Source organism: Caloenas nicobarica, chromosome 11 (assembly GCF_036013445.1).
Source record: "Caloenas nicobarica isolate bCalNic1 chromosome 11, bCalNic1.hap1, whole genome shotgun sequence".
NCBI classification, from domain to species: domain Eukaryota; kingdom Metazoa; phylum Chordata; class Aves; order Columbiformes; family Columbidae; genus Caloenas; species Caloenas nicobarica.
The window spans coordinates 4601225-4620426 of record NC_088255.1 but is presented as its reverse complement, the minus strand read 5'-3'; the positions used below and the strand labels follow the sequence as shown (position 1 = coordinate 4620426).

The following is a 19202-nucleotide window of genomic DNA, read 5'->3' as shown; positions in this document are numbered from 1 at the left end:
GCTGCTGACACACACACAGCTGCTGTACACGCACAAGGCTGCTACTGCTTGCCTGGCATGGTACAGCGAGTAAATCCCAGACATCCTTCATACCCAGCAGAGCCGGGCTGATTGGCAGCGCTTTGACAGAGCTTTGACAGCCCTTGGCTGTGATGCAGCGAGAACACCACACCAGAGGGTATTCCCAAAATATCCCCTTCCCTCCACCAGCCACAGGCCCCATTCAGGGATATAAAGAGTTAACTGTTAACTTAAAGGATGTTCCACCCACAAAGGACAGTGTCTTGTTTCAGCGTAACTTTCACCTCATAAAAAGTCAAGTCTCTCCTTAAATTTAATCACAATTCACTACCCACAGCTCCCTCCTTGGGATGTCTCTTGGGTGAACTCCAGTCAGGACCTGGATGCAGGTATTGGAAATGAGAGCACTTACCTTTCAGAGTTTTCTTAAGATGAGACAGGAGACCTCCAAGTCGCTGAAGGTCGAAATAATCCACCTTGCCATTATAGAAGAGTTGAGGAGGGACATATGCCTCTAAAGCAGAGAAGATTTGTTTTTTCCATGAGTCCCATGCACAGAACCCACACAGACAAGTAAACCCTCCTAAGACAGACCCCAGAGACCAGCATGGACCTTCACCGGGTGACAACTCTTGTTGCCATAACAGCCCAAGCCATTAAGGCAGAAGTGACTTCCACAATGAAGCAAGAATTAGATTCATGCAGATATAGGAGCAACCCATGGCCATCGACAAGCCTCCCCAGTCACTGGGGGAAACTGGATCGTCAGAAAACTCAGCTGCTTTCCACCTGGCTACTCCAGCTCTCTCACTAGTCCCACTGGGATCATAAGGCATTTACTGAGTCCAGAGAAAAGGTCAGCCTAAAGCAAGAAAGGGGAGTGACAAGCAGATCGTGGCAGGACAGGCAAGGTGGGGTTTGAGGGTGGAAAGCAACTGGCACTGACTTGGTTTCCCCTGAATCCCAGAGTCTGGCAACCACGAAAACAGACAAATATCTTCCCCTAAACTTTGACCATGGGATCCCTGAGCTGCCCTCCTACAGACCCATCATCAATATCGGACTCTGCTCCAGCACATACAGTGGGAAGTTGCAAACAGTACAGGTGCTGCTTTGCACATCTCAGGTCTGCATGTTAACTGGAGTAGATCTGCGGACAGGAATTTCCCACAGAACTACAGACACAGGATAACAGAAGGCTCAAGCACCCACGAGAAACACAAAATTTCCAGCATCCCAGAGAGCACTGCCAAGAGGTAACCCTTCTCCCAGCCACAGAAATGCCTTCAAAGCTTCTCCTCCAGGCCTTACCTTCACTGCTCAGTGCAGCAGGGGTCTTTGCCTTGTGGCCATCCCAGAAGAAGCGCAGGGCAGCGATCAGCCGGTGTAGGAAGCACACCATGTACTCTGGCGGGCACAACACAGTCAAGTTCTAGGGCAAGAATGAGAGTTCAGCCATCAGGGCAGGTGTGAAAGTGCATCTTACTCCCAGTGGCCACATGGGGCAGGGAAAAACTTTGTGTTCTCAGCCTCACTATCATCTCTAGCTTCCAGCACTGGGAGAGAGCCCAGCCCTGATGGCAGGCAGGAGTTTCCACCTCTAGAAAGTCCTGAGCACTGAAACAACAAGCTGGTCTGACAGAAAAGGTGGATACTATGTGCTCCACTGTGAGAGATGGGGCTGATCATGAACACAAGAGATGCAGGTGAAGAAAGGGTTTCCTGCAACAGTGGATGCCTACCTTCCAAAGCTGCAGGCCAACAGCCTGATCCAGGGCCAGAAGAACAGTTCCCACCCAAGCAGTGAAGAGGATGCCAAAGCCAGCAGGCCAGTTGTGGCAGAGCACTCCACAGCCGTGCTCCCTGAGAGGTTTTAGGAGGATGTTCAGCTCCTACCCGATGAGTTTCCCAAGGACCAGCTTCCCATAAATCACTACATAGGACTTGGATAAGCTGCCTGGTTTCTAGCCTCAGATCTTCTCCCTCCTCCCCACTCCCTGCAATATCTAGACTTTGGTTAATCAACTGCTGGAAGCAGCCCCACCAAAAGGGCAGAGCTCCCAGCCTGAGGGTGCCAGCGAGCTCTCCAGGTGAGGCTTGAGGGAAGGCTGGCTCTCTGACTTACCCCTCTGTTGCTCGCGTTCTCCTGAAGAAACTTGCGGAATTTGTTTAAGAAGATGTATCTGGAGGCTTCCACCTGGTAGGAGGAAAAGCAAGTGGTAAAACTCTACCTTACAAGTCCTGTGACGCGGAGATAGTGCAGCAAAAGATCCGCAGGGCGCTTACCCCTCCTCCTCTGTCCTTGTTGTTCAGCAGCAGCTTCAGAATCTGAACTTGGAGACTTTCAACCACTAAAATGGTGACACGTATGCCATCAAAAAACAAGCACTGGAGAGCAACTACTCATATTAACCCCAACTGCAGGACCCTGTCCCCAGGAGAATGGCCACCTCCTCAGCAGAGGGGGGCTCAGAGAGAACCGGTACCAGCAGAATGCTAATCCCATCACCGTGAGAATTTTCTCCTCCACCACATAGTAATAAATTCATCTACAGCTGACAAGCAATGCCCCTAGAGGGGAATTTTGGTTTGCTCATGTTCCATGGTGGGAGTCCCAGCACTCATAACCCTCCAACAAATAATGGCACGGCTGGCCCCCGTCTCTGCAGCTCAGCCCGTCCTGGCAGGAGCATAGTGGAGTTCAGGTCGTGAAGGGGATTTGGAAGCAGCTCAGTGGTCGGTCCCCCTGGCTGCACAGAAGCTATGAGATCTTGGCAATTTCCCTCCTTCCTCACAGACCTTCGATGCGTTTTTTGAGCCGCTGGCAGCCTCTTTCATACGCTCGCCGCCTCAGTCTCTCCTCAGCACTCTCCTCCTTCACCTCCTTACTCTCCTTGCCCTGGTTGGGAGACAGACACTGGCTAGTCAGAGATCACTGCACAGGGAAAATGTCTTGCCAAATAGAGAGTGGAAACTCCCTGAAACAATGTGCCAGAGCGTGAGTGCAGCTGGCAGCACACCTAAACAGGCCTGCCCTGGCCTTGTAACCAGTAAGGACAGGAGATATTTTGAGGACACACAAGTCAAGCTGTAGCTCCTTAGACACCGTGAGGTTCCCTTCCAAATCTGTTGCCACAGAAAACTGTCCCCCTCCCCTGTCCTGAGTGACACAACCTAAACGTCCCCTCTAAGGGAAAATTAAGATAACAGGGCAATGGAGAAGCTACAGCTCTCACATAGCTCTGCAGGTTCCACCAGTGCTAGTGCAGCTGGAAACATGGACCATCCAACTTCCTCAGCCAGAACACGATGGGGACAGCAGGTCCTAACATTTCTTCCATCTCCTTAGCAGATGTGCCCTTACCTCCTTGGTGAAGCGGTTTGGCCACCACGTGGTGGGAATGAGCTCCTGCAAACCCGCCTCCTCCACACGCAGCGGGCTCTTAATGTAGAAGAACACAACCGAACGGAGCACATCAAAGCTGTGGCCAAGTTAAAGCAAGCACAGAAGCTATGTTGGGAGACGGTACGAGGCATGTTTCCAGAGCTGCAGTGAAAGACCTCTTTCCAACAACCACTCCAAGCTCTGCAAGATCCAGAACCCTCTTCTCCTGGGAGAAGCCCCATGCAGTTGTCACAGCAGCTTGCTCAAAGACTAGCACGGCAGCTGGACTGCTCTGAAAGTCCTTTTGCTCTAGGGACATTAGAGAGGTCACACAGGCAGAAATGAAGTCCTGTGTGTTAGTAGGACGTGACCTATATGGCACCACTCCCCCTCTTCAAACCAGAACTTTGTAGTGAATGGTGTCAGGCAGACAGGAGACCCGAGAAATTAGAAGTGACCTCTCAAAGCCAAGGTGGCTTCTGCCTGCCAGGACCTGCAGATCCATGCAGCCTTCTTGGCTGCACTATTGAGGGTGAGGAGAACTGAGACTGGAGGAGGCACAAAGGATACAGAACATTGCTGAGTAGATATTTCCTGGATTTCTCATGCTTCAAGACTGCAATGGTGAGCCGGAGGTAGTGAATCTAGGGAAAGAGGAGAAGTGAAAGTGACTCTGTTTACAGAAGAGGATACGACTCTAATAGGTAGAGTGTTATAGAACTGCTATTGCTGGATCAAACAACTGCGAAATCCAAAACATCGTGTACCTTTGGACAAGGGGACATAACAGAAGCTGACTAATCAGAAGTGCAACTCACTTGTAATCCCAGGTCTGGGACGATGGGTGAAAACCTGTAAGCCCGCAGCAGAGACATCAGTAGCTGCTTGAGGCACTCATGTACTTCATACTCCTGAGAAAATAAAAAATACATTGAACAGCAACAGCATAGAGTCAGGAACAGCTACAGTTCCCGGAGTGTGGCCTTAGAATGAACCATTTCACTTCTGAACTGAAAAAGCAGGTGCTCTGAACCCTCAGCGTTTGCCCATCTGACTCCACAGTCCAAGCAGAAGTTGGTGCCATTGCTTTGCTATGGGCAAACAAGCTTCTGCACTAGTAAAACCAACGGAAAAGTCATCTGCAAAAAGCCAAAGTCCCAGGTCCTATTTATCTGGGCTGAGTCACCCATCCCTGTACCCCCTGAACCCACGCAACACACGGCATTGGCAGAACCAACCCAGAAAGGAAAAAAGTTACTTCTGTGTAAATGTGGTGATAGAAGAACTGTCTTTTTGAGTCCAACTCCCAGCTAACCAGCAGGACGAGTGACAACCCTTCCACAAACACAGAGCCCTACCTACTTCTAAGATGATGGGCCTGAGGGGGTCATGAAATTTTTCTATTAAACTTTTCATGACAGCTGGCTGGGCCAGCGCCCATATCTGTTATTTTTTACCCCAAAGGATCTGCTGCCTCCAAGCAGATCTCTGGCAGTGGTTGGCTCTGTGTAAGCACCCCAGCAGCAGCAGATCTCAGTGGCTGACAAATGCTGCCTCAAACAAGTGTCCCAGGAAGGAGCAACCTCATCCGGCTTGGACAGGAAGGGGCACAGGAAGCTGGAGGAGATTCTTCCCCAGTGGTGCTTGATGGAGGTGGTGAGACCGCAGTGCCCATTTCCACCCCAGTCCTGCACACTCTGATCAATCTCTTGGAGCACCAGGCAGCATTAAGCCTCCACAGTCACATAATCATTAAAAACATCCAACAACTCATTTCTTATTGATGAATTTGATGTTCCCAGCAGCAGGAAGTTATTCAACATCACCAGTTCCTTTGGCAGTAGGAGAAGCTTAGTAACGCCTTGTTAGCTCCTTGCCAGTGTCACCACTACCAATTACTCTGCATTCAACCCTTATTCTCTGGGTGTGAAGCACCAGCCAGATGAGCTACATGAGAGGGTGGTCTACTACAAAAAAAAAGGAAGGGAAAGAAGCTGATCACTGCCAGTATTTTCTATAGAAGGCTCCTCTCCTCAGCACCTCCCAGGATCTCCCTGTGATCCCTGGGGAAGAACCAGCACCCTGACAACTCACCTCCATAAGAAGCCACATGAGATCCAGCAGCTGCTGTATAAGGGGATGGGCCTCCACTGCCCCTCCTCGCTCAAGGATGCTCAACAGGAAGGTCATGAGCACATCTTCCACCAGGTACACCTTGCACTGCAGACAGAGAGCCAGGTCAACAGTCCTCCAAGCCACAGTCACTTCCCAGCGAAAGCTGAGATTTACCTCCCCTTGCAAAGCACAATAACAGGCACCTACAGAAGCTTGCAATGGGCAGGCAAAACTCACCATGAGAGGAGAGAAATAATTGAAGATGTGGGCTAGTGTAATCAACACTGTGGGCTCTCCCTGCAGCTGCCACATGGACATGTCCTTCTCCACCAGCTTCCCCTCCTGCAACGACAAACCCAGAAAAACATACAGCTTGGATTCAGCCCAACCCACCCAGACACTAGCGACTGAATGAACCGGAGGCCTGAAGCAGTCGCTGTTTGCTGTCCCACACCTGATTGCACTAAAAACCTTGAATACTGGAATTAAGGATGGCAAAGCAGCCAGACCCTTGCCCCTGGAGAGCTGCAGGGCAGTCCAGATGTCAGTTACTATCAGCCACACACACGCACCTTGACAACCTGTTTTTCCTAAAGAGTTCAAGTGTACATGAAAATTTGTAAATGAGAATCCCTACAGAGGAGGTCAACTAGTAAAACAGGCCTCTATTCAAGCCAAGACGATAGCAGATGGCATTCCCTATGCTTTGGGCATAAACAGATCATCTCACACCCTAGCAACAAAAAAAATGGTTTCTAGCAAACAGTGTCACAGCCAAAACCAGTTGTCAAGGCAGACCTGCCAGAATTTCAGCACATCACTGCACCAGGACATCAGTAAAAAGTTTAGGACATGAACAAGCTTCTTTCAAGGCTGCGAAATCAAATCCAGCAGTTCTGAGCCCAATGAACATCACCTTTTGCATACTAGGATTGAAACTTCATAGGATTGAGAATAACAAAGCCCAGTATGATTTAACATAAGTCCTGGAACTATCAGGAATCACATTCTGCAAGCCAAAATGCTCCAGGGATGTGCATACCCCATGCAAAAGCACACAAGTGTTTAGACTCTCAGATGTACAAAATATGTGAGCTGCTAGCACGTGCTGAGAAGTGCAGAACCACACTTCCCAGCACAGTGCCCCACAGATCCACGCAGTGACATTAGCCTACCGTCACATCTATTCCGATATGGATCACGTTCTTCAGGTAGCCTAACAGCTTGCGAGCCTTCACTAGGTCTGCGACAGGAGGATCTTGCAAAGGGCGGTAACCCTCCACTGGATAAGTAGGCAAGTGTTAAGGTAAAATGCAATCTGATCCTTTCAGGACCTCTTTTGTTTGTGCAAGAAAAAGACTCTCCATTTTGCTTTATACTCACGCATGCCTCAGTCACAGTTCAAACCGCAGTGACTTCTAAATGGATGATAAGCCACAAGCTCTTATCCCCACTTCCTCAATATTGCAAGCAGCAGGTATTTCACACCACACTTCTGCTCTCACCAGAAGGATGGGCAGCAGCCTCCACTACAGCTATCACCAGGGACAGCCAGGACTGCTCTGACCCGAGCTGCAGGTCCCAGCATTCGCACAGGAAGGCAGCAGGCAATGTTGATACCATGCCAGAGGTCCCATATGGCTGGGAGGTAGAAAAGACCATTGGGCGAGAGCAGCAGAGCAGCATTAGGGTTTCCAAAACCAGAGAGTGAGATCTTTGCAGGATCTGAGTGCCTGGGAACAGGCAGCCCCCGGCTGCAGCAGTAGCTGCTGATTCAGAGCTGAAGCACATCTCATTTCAGAAACCCCCAGGGACCAGCACTGATGTTCGTATGCCCGGTGGTTCTGCTCTGGTTCTTCTCTCCTTGACCCTGCTCTGCGCCCAAGTGCCAACAAAAGAAAGCAATCTGCAGTCACATATGTGTATTCTACAGCCTCAGGATGGTGTCAGGACAGGTTCTTCTCCTTTCAGACCTCCTCTCCCCACACCTAAAGGATATCGGAGTGGACGGCTTCCAAAGTTAAAAGCGACGGACTCTTTGAAGGAGAGGCTGATGGCAGGGAAGTAAGCCATTCCAACGCCCCGTGTGATGTTATCAAAAGCAGTTCCCAGAGATATGCCGTTCCTGAAAGAAAGAAAACCCACAAGATTTTGGTCACAATAGGAGGGTTTTGAGGTCAACTGGGCAATCTGGGTATCTGCATTCCCCTCCCAGCAACCTGCCAACACGGACACATCAGTCAGTCATGTCTCCTGTCACTCTTAACCTGGCACACATGCAAATGTCACAGCTTTGCTGAGTTACAGCCACGGGAAGCACAGCTGCACTCCCGTTTTCATACGATGGCATGGAAAGGCACTGGAGTCTGCGCTCACTTCAAGGGCAACTCAAATCCTCACGAGATAACTAACCAGCAGGACATTTTAAAGGCAGGTGACATTTTTGGCCTCATCTATTTGATGCTGGTGGAAATAGAAGTATGATGCTCTCAATCTACTCTTCTCTAAAAGATGACACGGAGCCATCTAACAGTTTTTAATCCTGGCTGACTTGTCACAGGCTGTAGTTTAGGGCCAAGGAACAATTCTTATTCAGGCTGGCCTCTGCTCATTGTGTGCGGGAGTTGAAGGCTGGGGATTTATCAGCCTTTCCACAGGTCCCTGTGAATCTATCCTGGCCACAAAAGCAATTAGTGTGGCTCAGCCCACTGTAGTATTAAGCATCACAAGGAATGCCCTCCCCTTCAAAATCCTAGCAAACTTGACACAGACTTTGTAGCTTGAACATCTTTCTGCCAAATGCTCTCACCTGAACTCAGGAGACTCAACAGCCCCTTTAGATGGTTTCTGAACACAAAGGAGAATACAAAGGCTGGAACTACCAAGGAATTTAAAGGGGAGAGGACAGAAACAGGGCTCAGCAACCTGCTGAGCAGTGAGGAAACCTTTATGTTACACACAGACATCAACAAAGCAGGGAACTGGGCAAAGATGCTTACAAGCAGAAAGCAATGGTGCCCTCATCAAGGTCTATCAGACAGCTGACGATGTCTCCTGCTGCCCAAGACTGCAGTAAAGAGAGAGAAAAGGTTAAACATATATTCAGGGTGTTCCCACATCAGAAGAAAGACTGCAACCCAACCAATCCCTTGTAATTCAGGGTTGAAGAAGAGAGAGTTCCTTCTCAGAGCAGCTCACACAGCATTTTCAGACACTTCTGGAAGCTGCATATAAGCCACTGATTGGGATCTTTTTTCCCTCCAGCACTAGGAACACGCACAGGATCAAACGTGTATTTATCCCAACACCGCATCATCCTCTGACGTGCTACAGAGAACCAGAGCCTTCCACAGACCAACAGCAGCACTACGCTGGGAATCACTCTGCTGGGGCTGCTAAACAAAGCACCCACATAGCACGTCCATCACCCCAAAAGTACAATTGCTGGCACACAGCCTCCCTGAGAGCAGACTGAAGCAGGGAGGACAGCTTGGGGGCATTTCACAAGGCCTGGCAGAATCCAGCGAGAAGGAGCCACCTGCTTTTTTCTCCTCACTCCACATCCCGTTCCCAGGACAGCTACTCACTTTGCCATAGTTGGTAGTAGTCACGTTCCACTTGCGCACCCTGTTTCCATCATACGCGTATGAATCTGGCGTATCTCCTACTCCTTCCTGTACCAAAGTATGAAAGAGGAGACTCAGACCAGACCAAGCACAGAGGATCCCTCTCATTGCAAGAGCAGCTTTAAGGGGGAGACTGGCAGACAGGGAGAGCAGCTGACAGCACACATGCTCTGCCTGGGAAAAGCTCTAGGAGTGAATCCAGTGGCCTGTGATCTTTGGTTCAGAGAAATACACTGCCCTCTACTCATTTTTGGGTCAGGAGAAGAGTACTGGCATCCTACACTTCCAACTTCTGCCAAAGCAGCCCCCAAGGATGCCCATCACCTCCTCTCTCACATGTTGCAGTGTGGCAAGCTAGTGAAACTCCGCAGCTGACATTCCTTCCCAGCATCAAACATCCCATCCAGTGCCTCAAAAGAGCTGGCCTGGGCCTGCTTCTCTTGGCCAAAAAAGCCGCGCAGCACCAGGTGCTGAGGGCCATCCCCAGAGACAAGCTGCCAGCATATTCTCCAGAGAAGACACCAGCTGAAAGTCAACACACAGCAGTGGCTACGTGCAGCAAGAGCACAGCAACACACCCAGCATGCGAGGCTTTCGCACTGTGCACCATTCTGTGAGCACAGACCAGAGGCTGGTAAAGATCTTTAAAACAGCAGATCTGGTATTTCTAGTGTGTGCGCTGGGTACAGAATGCCAGCAGGGCAGGAGCACAGCACCAATGCGACGCTCCACACTGACCTAAAAAGTAGTGGAGGCACAGAGCAGCCCAGTGCCATGTGCAGCAGTTACGCTACCTCCTGATTAAATCTGCAGTTGAGAGTACACCAGCCAATCTGCATGAGTCCCTGGGAGGAGATGAGCACCTCGTAAATCCATTTCCCTGAAAGAAAAAGAGATGCCACACAGTAAATCCCTGTTGCCTGGCTCGTTATTAGAGAAGCAGAACCTGACACTTCTCCCACAGAAATAAATGTGGCATACAAAGGAGCTTTGGGACATCTCCAACATTCCCCTCCCATCTCTTCACTCCAGCATCACACAATCCTCCATCTTTCTGACTTCCTGGAAAAGCCAGTGGATGAACTGGGGAACAGGGGGCTCAAATCTGGAACATACTCAAGATTTCCCAAGCTCTCTAGTTGTGTAACTCTCCATACACTCTTCCCAGGGTCTTTTCTCAAAGCATCACTGGTTTACCTCCTTACCTTTATACACGCACGTCGTGGCCCTGATGGACCCAAAGTTACTGTGGCCAATCACCTGGACCAACAAACAAAAGACATTTTAAAATCAGACAAAGGACAAGTTTTGCTCAGTTCTACCCATTCCCTCCATCCTAGCCCTCCAAACAAAAGTGAGACGCAGAGCTATTCACGAGCACAACGTAGGGAAGAGATGGGGCATCTTCCCCATCCCAGCAGCTGTACTCAGAGCCGACAGGCCCTGAGGAACCATCCAGGTCCTCCCCACAACCATCTGTGCTTGACAGAACCCAGTGAAGCACACAGCATGGCAGCAGCACAAGGGCAATGTGGTGGCAGGCAGCTTCCTAGTGAATTGTAACAGGTACACAAAAGTGACTACTATATAGGAAAGATGTCTGAATCCTGGAGAATTTGGAACAAAACTATAGGTTCAGGGTGTCCAGACCTGTCCAGGACTGGCAGGTAACGTGCTGCCCAGAAACCGAGCCCTGTTAACTCCTGCTTCGCTCGATCTCAGGACAGATCATGAAGAAGAGATGAATGTGGCAACAAGGAAATCACAGGCAAGCCAGTCTGATCCGATACAGGGGTAAGTTCTATGTACAGCCGAGGTGGTTAACAGGAAAGGGGAGAGCAGGGCAGCCTCCTCTGCTAGAGGTAAGAAAGGACACATAGATTAAGGAGGCAACGAGCAAAGGAGGATGTGCATTGTCAGCGAGAAGTGCAGAAATTACTGAAGTAGGTAAGGATTAAATTCCAAAGGATTCTTTCAGTTGATTTTCTGCACGAGGAACAGCTAAGGAGCGAGCAGGGAGCTAGTGGAAACAAAGGAGAAAGGAAAGCCTCAGCTTCAGCCTCTTGCCACCGTTAGAGAAGAGCAGAAGGAAGGAAGGAAGGAAGAGGCAGTCTGGGGGAGGGAGGGGCAGGAAAGCTGGCTGCTGGCCTTCCCTCTGCTTAGACAAGCTCTTCAGCGAGCCCTGGGCCAGGGTGATCCTTCTACTTCCTCACAGCTCCATTCAGAGCTTGTCGAGACTTAGGGGTACTGCTAGACCTTTCCCCAGGAGAGCTCATTTCCTCCAGGATCCATTTACAACACGCTACAAAGCCAGCGACAAGGATCTATTACAGAGAACAAACCAAGAAGCCCCAAGTGCTTTTAGCCCCACAAGACCATTTTCTGCTGCACCCAGCATCACACTCACCCCAAGTAAGTCATCATCGACCAGCAGCAGTCCCTCAAAACCGCTTGTGTGGTCCAACACCACAGCAGAGGGACCAAGCCGGCCCTCTGCTACCTGATCTGAAACAAGAGTTGCAGAAAACCTGTTAGGGAAAGCTATACAGGATTTAACAGTATACCTGATGAGTGCCTCCAGCTAAATTATAACAGCACCTGGATTCTGCCACATTGGAGGAAAACTAAAATAGCGCAACCTATGTTAGACCATGAGAACCTCAGGAAAGGAGACACAATCGATATTTAAAAGGAAGTTTTCAGAGCAACACACAAGGTCTTAACTGTGCAGCATTCGAGTCATGTGTTCAGTTTTCCACATCACCTGAAAATTTTACTTTGGCAGAATTCAAAGACCAAACTAAACTCTGCGCCAAACGTTTGGCCAACATATCACGCTTTGAATGCAGCCACCAAGAAGAATTCTTCTCTTTAGGAGAAGAGTCAGGTTGTATCCTGCCACATCGCAACTCATTGAGGGAAATGGATGCTAGCAAGAGTACAGGTAACAGCCTGAGGCCCAAAGTGAATATCTACAGTGGAGATCAGCATGTAAAACTTGTCAACAAGCCTCTGCATTTTCCACTGAGGACAGCACTGCATGCTGCTGGTCACAGCAATGGCTCTGTGTTTCATTGTCAGTGAAATACCTTCAACAATTGCCCCCAAACTGCTTTTCCAGGCATTTTCACCTGGAAACATGCCTCCTCCATCCACAAGCAGACCTGCTCCAGGGCTGGCTGATGAGCCCCTCACAGGCAGGATTTAAAGGTCCAATAAATTAGAGCACAGGAGGGCAGAACAACACTCAGGGAACTGCCTTTCATGATACATCCTGTCCTTCCAATTAGGCAGCACGAGCAGAAGCACAAATTGGACAGACACTCAGTGCCTCCTACCTCGACTGTCTTCGCAGCCATCCTCTTCTGCTAGCAACCGGTCAAGGTGTTCCTGCAGGTTCTGGAACGTCAGGTGCTTTCTAGGGAATAAACATGCACAGGAGGCTCTTCAGAAAATTCTGTCTTCAACTTTCAAAGACTTTCAGCCCAAACACACATGCCTGCACAGCCCTGCACTGTGAGACGTGAACTGGGAAGTTCTGTGGATCTGTGTTTCTTGTCATGAATCTGAGGAATTTGCTGCCCAGCATGTTGGGGCAACAAATGAACCAAGGACCAAATACAGTGTGAACAAGCAAAGTATTTAACAAAGGATCTTAAAGTCTTCAGTCTGCTCGGGAGTATTTTGTGGCAGTAAGAAACCTGCACTGCGGGACAGTGGCAGTAAGAAACCAGCTATACTACCAACAACTGCGCACCACAACTTTGCTGCAGTCAGCATCACACAAACATGGCATAAGTCAGAATTCGTTTTTTTGTAATATGAAAGAAGAGAGAAGACCACACCAGCAGCTGTGGCAGTTCAGACAAAGGTCAGGCTAGCCCAGCATTCTCTCTGACAACCACCAAAAACATTGTGTTTTCATACTGAGGAGAAGTCTCTCGGGCACCCTCTCTGGCCACTGTTTTAGAGAACTTTCTCATATTGCCCTCCCCTAGTTCTCTCTTTTCAAGGCTAGTTTACTTAGCTGTTCCTTGGACAAGAGCTGTTCCAGACATGTGACTTGCTCCTACCCTTTCTCAAAACCTCTGCAGCTCTAAAATACTCTTTTGGAGTTGGAGAGGCCAGAACTACGTGTTACTCAAGGTGAGGGTAAACCACAAATTTATTCAGTGGCATAACTTTCCTTATCCTACATCCTTTTCCTAATAACTCCTAACTTCCTGCTTTCTTTTTCTGATTTACTAAAGACTTAGTATTCCCACCCCAATCTCATTCCTACACAGTAAACATCAGCTCAGAGCCCACCATTTTATGCAGAGCATTGAAGCTGTTCCCCTTTCAATAATATATCACTTAGCATTTCCCTCCACTGAGTTCCATAGACCATTTCACTACCTGGTCACCATATCACAGCCACCTGACATTTACTTTGCCCTAAATAGCTTTGTAACAGCAGCAAACTTTCCCACCTCATGCTCTCTCCCTTTCCAAATCTCCCAAGGACACATGGAATAACAGAGATGATGTTGCAGGTCTTTGAGGGACCCCAGCAGGACCTCCTTATACTGTAAGAGTCGCTAGGTGCTCCTGCCCCTGCTTTCCATTTCCAAAGTCATCCGCGGAACAGTTTCCCACTTCTCCGGGACTAGGGGTTTCCCTAAGACTGCAGCAACAGACCCTTTGAAAGCCTGGTGGATGTGAAGATGCACAGAAGTGGAGTCAAAGAATCCGGTTTGCTTGGCATGAGAGATGGTGGCTTCAGCAAAGCAGCTTAGGCAGCAGCTAGCATGAAGGAGGAGTTCTGGGAGGAGGTTAGAAGAGCATCAGACAGCCAGAGAGATGTCTGCAGTGAGCTCCTCTATGAGGAATTCAGGCCTCCGAAGACAAGACATCATACCATAAAAGTTGCTCTCATATGGCAAATGTTATGTTCAAGACCTATTTGACTGCTACTGGGCTTTCTACCAAATAGCCAAGTTCAGGCAAAAGGGTGGAAGGCAGGAAAAAAACAGAAAGACCAGTCCAACAAACTATCAGTTCTGTGCTTTCAAGTCATTAATCACCAAGCAAAGAAATTAGAAATACTGAAACACAAAATGCTCAGGCAGATGGAATATTCCAAAGCATGCTGGCAGGAGAGCTTGTGGCAAAGTAACATGACCCACTTTGTCTCTCCCCCTGCCATAACCCTTGCTCACCAAGAACAGAGAGAGCCAAGAGCTATTTTTAGCAGCTCTGAGCTCACATTTGAGCTGGCAGGACTAAGTATAGCCCATGGAATGTGACCCCAGCCACTCTGCACCGCCAGCCGCAGGAGCTACACGCCTGCCTCGCTCCACCACACTCGTACCTGCCCTGAACCTGTCTGACTTGCCTCTGGCAAAAGAGCTAAATGCAAGGGAAATTTTTCTCATCCAAAGCTACAAGTTTCTGGGTGACAAGGTGAAGGAGAGCTAAAAAGAAATAGAAGAAAACAGACACTAAACAGGAATTTCGTGTTTCTTTTCCTTTGGTGACTCCTAATAATAAAAGTACCATGGTTCCGTAGCCAGAGGAATGTATGGTATTCCATATATCAGTAATAGCTTTGTCTTTAGTTTACAGGGCACTGATAACCTGTTTTTCATTCCTGTAGCTAAAACCTGTGCATTTTTCCCTTTCTTACAAGAAGGAACAGGAAAAGAAGGTGAATGCCTATTGCCTATTTATTTCAGAAATATTGCCTAGTGATTTCATTTATGGGGTTTTTCATGCAAAAAATTCTGAAGAATCCTTCCTAGCAAGGCCTGCAATTTGAAAAAGCCGTTAAAGGATAAGACCTGAGAGTTATTTCTATAACATGGTGCTCCTGTGCTTTTAAAAAAGATCACTGTGTGGCACTAAAAGATCTTTCCTTTCACCACAGTGCTGTATATCTGGGGACTGACACAGCATCGCTTGCCATCTAGTGAATGAGAAGAAGTCCGATACCTGTAAGCAGTGGCAGGCTGGTTCCCATCAGCATTGGTAAAGACGCGGTGCAGATAATCATTCAGCAGCCTGCTGTTCACGATCCCTTGTGAAAAACAGAAAGGAAATAAGCTTAGGGAGTCAGGAGGCAAACTCAAACATCACTTTTCCTGTACAAGCAAGAAACTGGTAACTATGGGAAAACGATGTTCAAGTTTGCCAATCAACACAGTGGAAAAGGCAGCCTCAAGAAGTCATTAATCATCTCACTGTCTTCACTAGCAGCCCTAGAGTCCAGCATTATGGAGTGCATCTCCACAACAAGGGCTCTTTCCAGTTTGAGCTGCTCTACAATAGAGAATGGGAGACTATAAATTAGTCCCCACAAGTGGAACTACATCCTCAGGAATCCTGCTGTACTAACTTCCAGATAAAGTAACTTCAAAAGCTGGAAGTGGGAATACAATCTCATTTCCAAAAAATAAAAATCAAAATCTTATCACTACTGCAGTTCCTGATGTCCTATTCATACGTGGGACATTTTAAGCACCTGCATCTCTTAACTGAGCTAGAAGATGCTGAGACAGAAAGGTTTGCAGATGCAGCTCATCTCATCTAACCCAGCGCCCTCTTTAATGATGTATGCCTCACTTCAGCTTTTGTTGTGCAAAACAATCTCTAGTGTCACATTGATGCATCATGCTTTATTTCCGGATACAACAGTGCCCTCAAATGCCAGATTTGTGGCCTCAAAAGCGCTCTTCTGCTGGAATGGTGAGTCCAAGAGAAAACAGACTGCCTAGGAAGCAGCACCAAAATTTCCCAGAAAATAATTAATTTGAGAACTTGATGAGCTGCTCACCCTGGAAAGGGAACTCCCTGAATCAGATAGGACAAAGGCAGGCAACATGACATTCCCCAGCCTCACGAGGTAGGGCTGGGTGCCAAAGAAAAGGCACTATGACATGAGCTTCTGGGGTGCTTAGTACTACAGGAATGTCCGTCCCAAAATCTCATCTCGTTTCAGGCATTTACTCAGTTTCAGCCCCACCACACCTCACACCAGCAAGGTAACTGCAACTGGGAGGCAGCTGATGTCAAGCGAGGCAAGGGGCGCTCACCCGAGCCACAGCAGCCCTGCTTTTACACGTACAGGCCCATACCTGTGACCTTGGACTTCTCTGGCTCGGTGCTCAACCTGTAGTTCTTCCTGGAGAAAGTAGTCCCAGCACCTCTCGAAGTCATTCTTCACAGGCACCACTTCCAGAGTGGACATAAGACGGACAGGTGCCTAGAACAACACTTGCAGGGGAGGATGCTGCCTTCAGACTTCTCCCTTTCTCGGAGGCTGATGTACCTGGGTTGAACAACAGGGGTAAACCACAAAGTAGACAGAGTCTTTGCGCTAACCACATCATACAAGAGCCCAAAGCCAACTAACTGCCAACCCTGCTCTCAGTCCCACCCGTCTCAAAATCTTCCCAAAGCAGACAAGGCATTAAGCCTCACTCCAGAGAACTGCACATACCCCACTCCAACCACAGGCACGGGCAGAACAAAGCCAGAAACACCGGCAACCTTTGCACCAAGTCTGATCCAGAAGCACTGAGCCAGCACGGGGCCACGGCTGCCACCAAACACCATCAAAACCAGCAACCGCATTGCACTTCTACTCATGCCTGTATGAGACACTTCTGCCCTTCTCTCCCACACTGTAGTCTTTAAGACAGAAATATGCACCTGGTTAAACTTCTGTTTAACAGATTATTAGATTATTCTGCTATCCAAAGCAGAGAGAGCAGGAGAAAGAGAAATGCAGGTGAACTATACTACAAAAGAATATCATTGACTACAAAGCAAGAGACCTAGAGACCAGCTGTCAGTTTTATAGGGACAAAAGCAGATGCAGATACAAATACACAGAAGTGTATACAGGTGAAAACCTACCAGCAGACTAAAGATTCATGACGCTTCCTGGCATCACTAGAATGCAAAGGATGCTATCAGAGCTGGTCTGACATGCACCAGGACAAAAAGAATAAATTCCAATTGCTAGTTCCATCCAGCTTCAAAATGTTGTTACACTCCTCTCCCATTTCTGATCGCCCACCATCAACAAAGCCTCTCTCATTCACTAGATAACTGTCTGATAAACCACTTCGTGACACACGGAACAGCAGGAAGATGCAACAGGAGCAAAGGCTGCGGGAATTAAGTGCTTGCTGGTGATCTCATACAGAACAGAAACTAAGGTGAACCCATGAAAAGTTAGTCAACTTGCCAAGTGATGCGAGTGCCACAGCTGCTCCACTGGCAGAAGACCACCTGAGCTCCAGGTAGACTCAGGACAGGATTTCCTAAAGCCCCTTTCCTCAGGGCCTCTGCACCATCCCACAGTGGAGCGTCCCTGCCCAGTGTCCCTCCTGCAGCACTGCCGAGCGAAACCGCAGGAACAAAGCAAAAACCAGCCTGGATCAATGGCCCTGAACAATCTGCACCAGAGATTCAAAACCAAGAATAAAACAATCCAACTAGAAACAGAAACACCTAATTTACAACCAAACAGAACAGCACAGTGTGTACTACCCTAAAAGTATTCTGAATGTGTGAGACATGAGTTCACCTCTGTCTGGACAAATTAAAAACACCTGAGGATGGCGGGGAGTGCCCTGGCTCTTTGCAAGGGCAGCCAGCTTGGTACCCGCGCTGCTGGAACAGCCGGACTGCCCAGCCAGAGAGCACAGCACGACCACAGCAGCACTGCACGACCTGCACTGCTGGCATTGCTGCAGTCCCAGGGTTGGGTTTTTTTCGTTGGAGCAGATGCTGCTTTCAACAGGTCAGAGAAAGGGCAGAGCTGGGGGACACACACCCGCCCCTTCGCTGCCCCCGTGTGCGGTTCACAAATCTGGCCCCAGCTCTGCGACTGGCCACGGGTTAAACTCCCCTCCCTGGGCACGGCAAGCAGCTTCCAGCAGAAGGACAGAACAACACAGGGAAGCCAGATCTTGGACTGAGCCGAGCGGAGACAGGGGAGGCGGCCGGGGCTGGGCCAGCGAACACGGCTTTGTCCGGCAGCTGCGGACCGAGCGCGGCCGCTCCCCGGGGCAGCGGGGATGGAGCCGCGGGGACAGCGGGGGGCGCAGGCCCCGCACCGCCCGGACACCCGCTCTGCGATACCGGCGAGCGTGGGCCCCCGCGGCACCCCCGCCCCGGCAGCACCCCCGGAGCTGAGATACCGGGCGGCGTGGCCCAGAGCCCGTACGCGCCCCAGCGCCGGGCACACGGCTCAGCGGCAGCACCCCCGAGCTGGCAGCGGCCCCAGCGCAGCGACGCCCCGCGCCCACACACAGCCCCGACACCGGGCAGCACCCCCTGCAGCCACAGACACCCCAAACCCGGAGGCCCTCTCCATGCCCACAAACAGCCCCAAACTCGAGGGCGCCCCTGCACCTGCCCACAACCCCGGAGCACAGAGACCCCGGCCGGGCGCGGAAGCGCCCCCAGTCAGGCGCCTCCACCCGAAAACCGGACGACATCCCCCGAACCGGCCGCACCCCAGAGACCCCCCCCCAGCCCCGCGGCGGCCGGGGCAGCCCCGGGCCGAGCCCAGCGGGAGCCCCGCGCTGCCGGCGGCGGGCACGGGGAGCCCGGAGCACCCAGGCCCGGTGGCCGCCGCACTCACCACCGGCCCGGCCGCGCCGCCGCCGCACTACGGCGAGCCGCGAGGGCCATACCGGGCGGGCGGGCGCGCCCGCGTTGCCGGGAGACGAGCGGCGGCGCTGGACGAGCCGCACAGCGGAACCCGCTCCGCGTACAGTCCGTGCCGGGGCAGGCTGCCCTCCCGGGGCAGGGGCAGAGACCCCCGGCCCTGGCGTCGTTGTGAACTTCCCCTGGAACACTGACCAGCCTGCGGGGCCAGCGAGGTCCGAAGCACACGGCCACGGCGCTGGGCAGCCGGCCAAGGCCAGCCCGCAGGGAGGGGGTGCGGGGAAGGTGCTGCCAACCCCCCAGGAGAGGACAAACCTCTGGGCCCGGCCCCTAACGCTGCCCCTCGAGAGAGGGAGAGGAGGAGGAGGAAGCCGACAAACGAAATTAATGAC

General features: G+C 50.4%; 1 protein-coding gene across 1 annotated transcript in view; it reads right to left on the bottom strand.

Annotated features, from left to right (window-relative positions):
• Positions 1-18848, bottom strand: part of RNF123 (ring finger protein 123) — a 52327-nt gene extending 33479 nt beyond the window's left edge. Inside the window, exons 1-21 of the mRNA XM_065642307.1 lie at positions 18785-18848; positions 16263-16456; positions 15121-15205; positions 12486-12565; positions 11555-11652; positions 10353-10407; positions 9942-10027; positions 9109-9195; positions 8521-8588; positions 7510-7646; positions 6697-6803; positions 5759-5863; positions 5501-5626; positions 4225-4317; positions 3977-4050; positions 3386-3503; positions 2821-2920; positions 2308-2372; positions 2147-2218; positions 1333-1453; positions 434-535 (exon numbers count right to left, since the gene is read on the bottom strand). Coding sequence (XP_065498379.1) covers positions 434-535; positions 1333-1453; positions 2147-2218; positions 2308-2372; positions 2821-2920; positions 3386-3503; positions 3977-4050; positions 4225-4317; positions 5501-5626; positions 5759-5863; positions 6697-6803; positions 7510-7646; positions 8521-8588; positions 9109-9195; positions 9942-10027; positions 10353-10407; positions 11555-11652; positions 12486-12565; positions 15121-15205; positions 16263-16344 — 1861 coding nt within the window. The 5' untranslated portion in view covers positions 16345-16456; positions 18785-18848. The remainder of the gene's footprint in view (positions 1-433; positions 536-1332; positions 1454-2146; positions 2219-2307; positions 2373-2820; positions 2921-3385; positions 3504-3976; positions 4051-4224; positions 4318-5500; positions 5627-5758; positions 5864-6696; positions 6804-7509; positions 7647-8520; positions 8589-9108; positions 9196-9941; positions 10028-10352; positions 10408-11554; positions 11653-12485; positions 12566-15120; positions 15206-16262; positions 16457-18784) is intronic.
• Between the last annotated feature and the right edge of the window lie 354 nt (positions 18849-19202).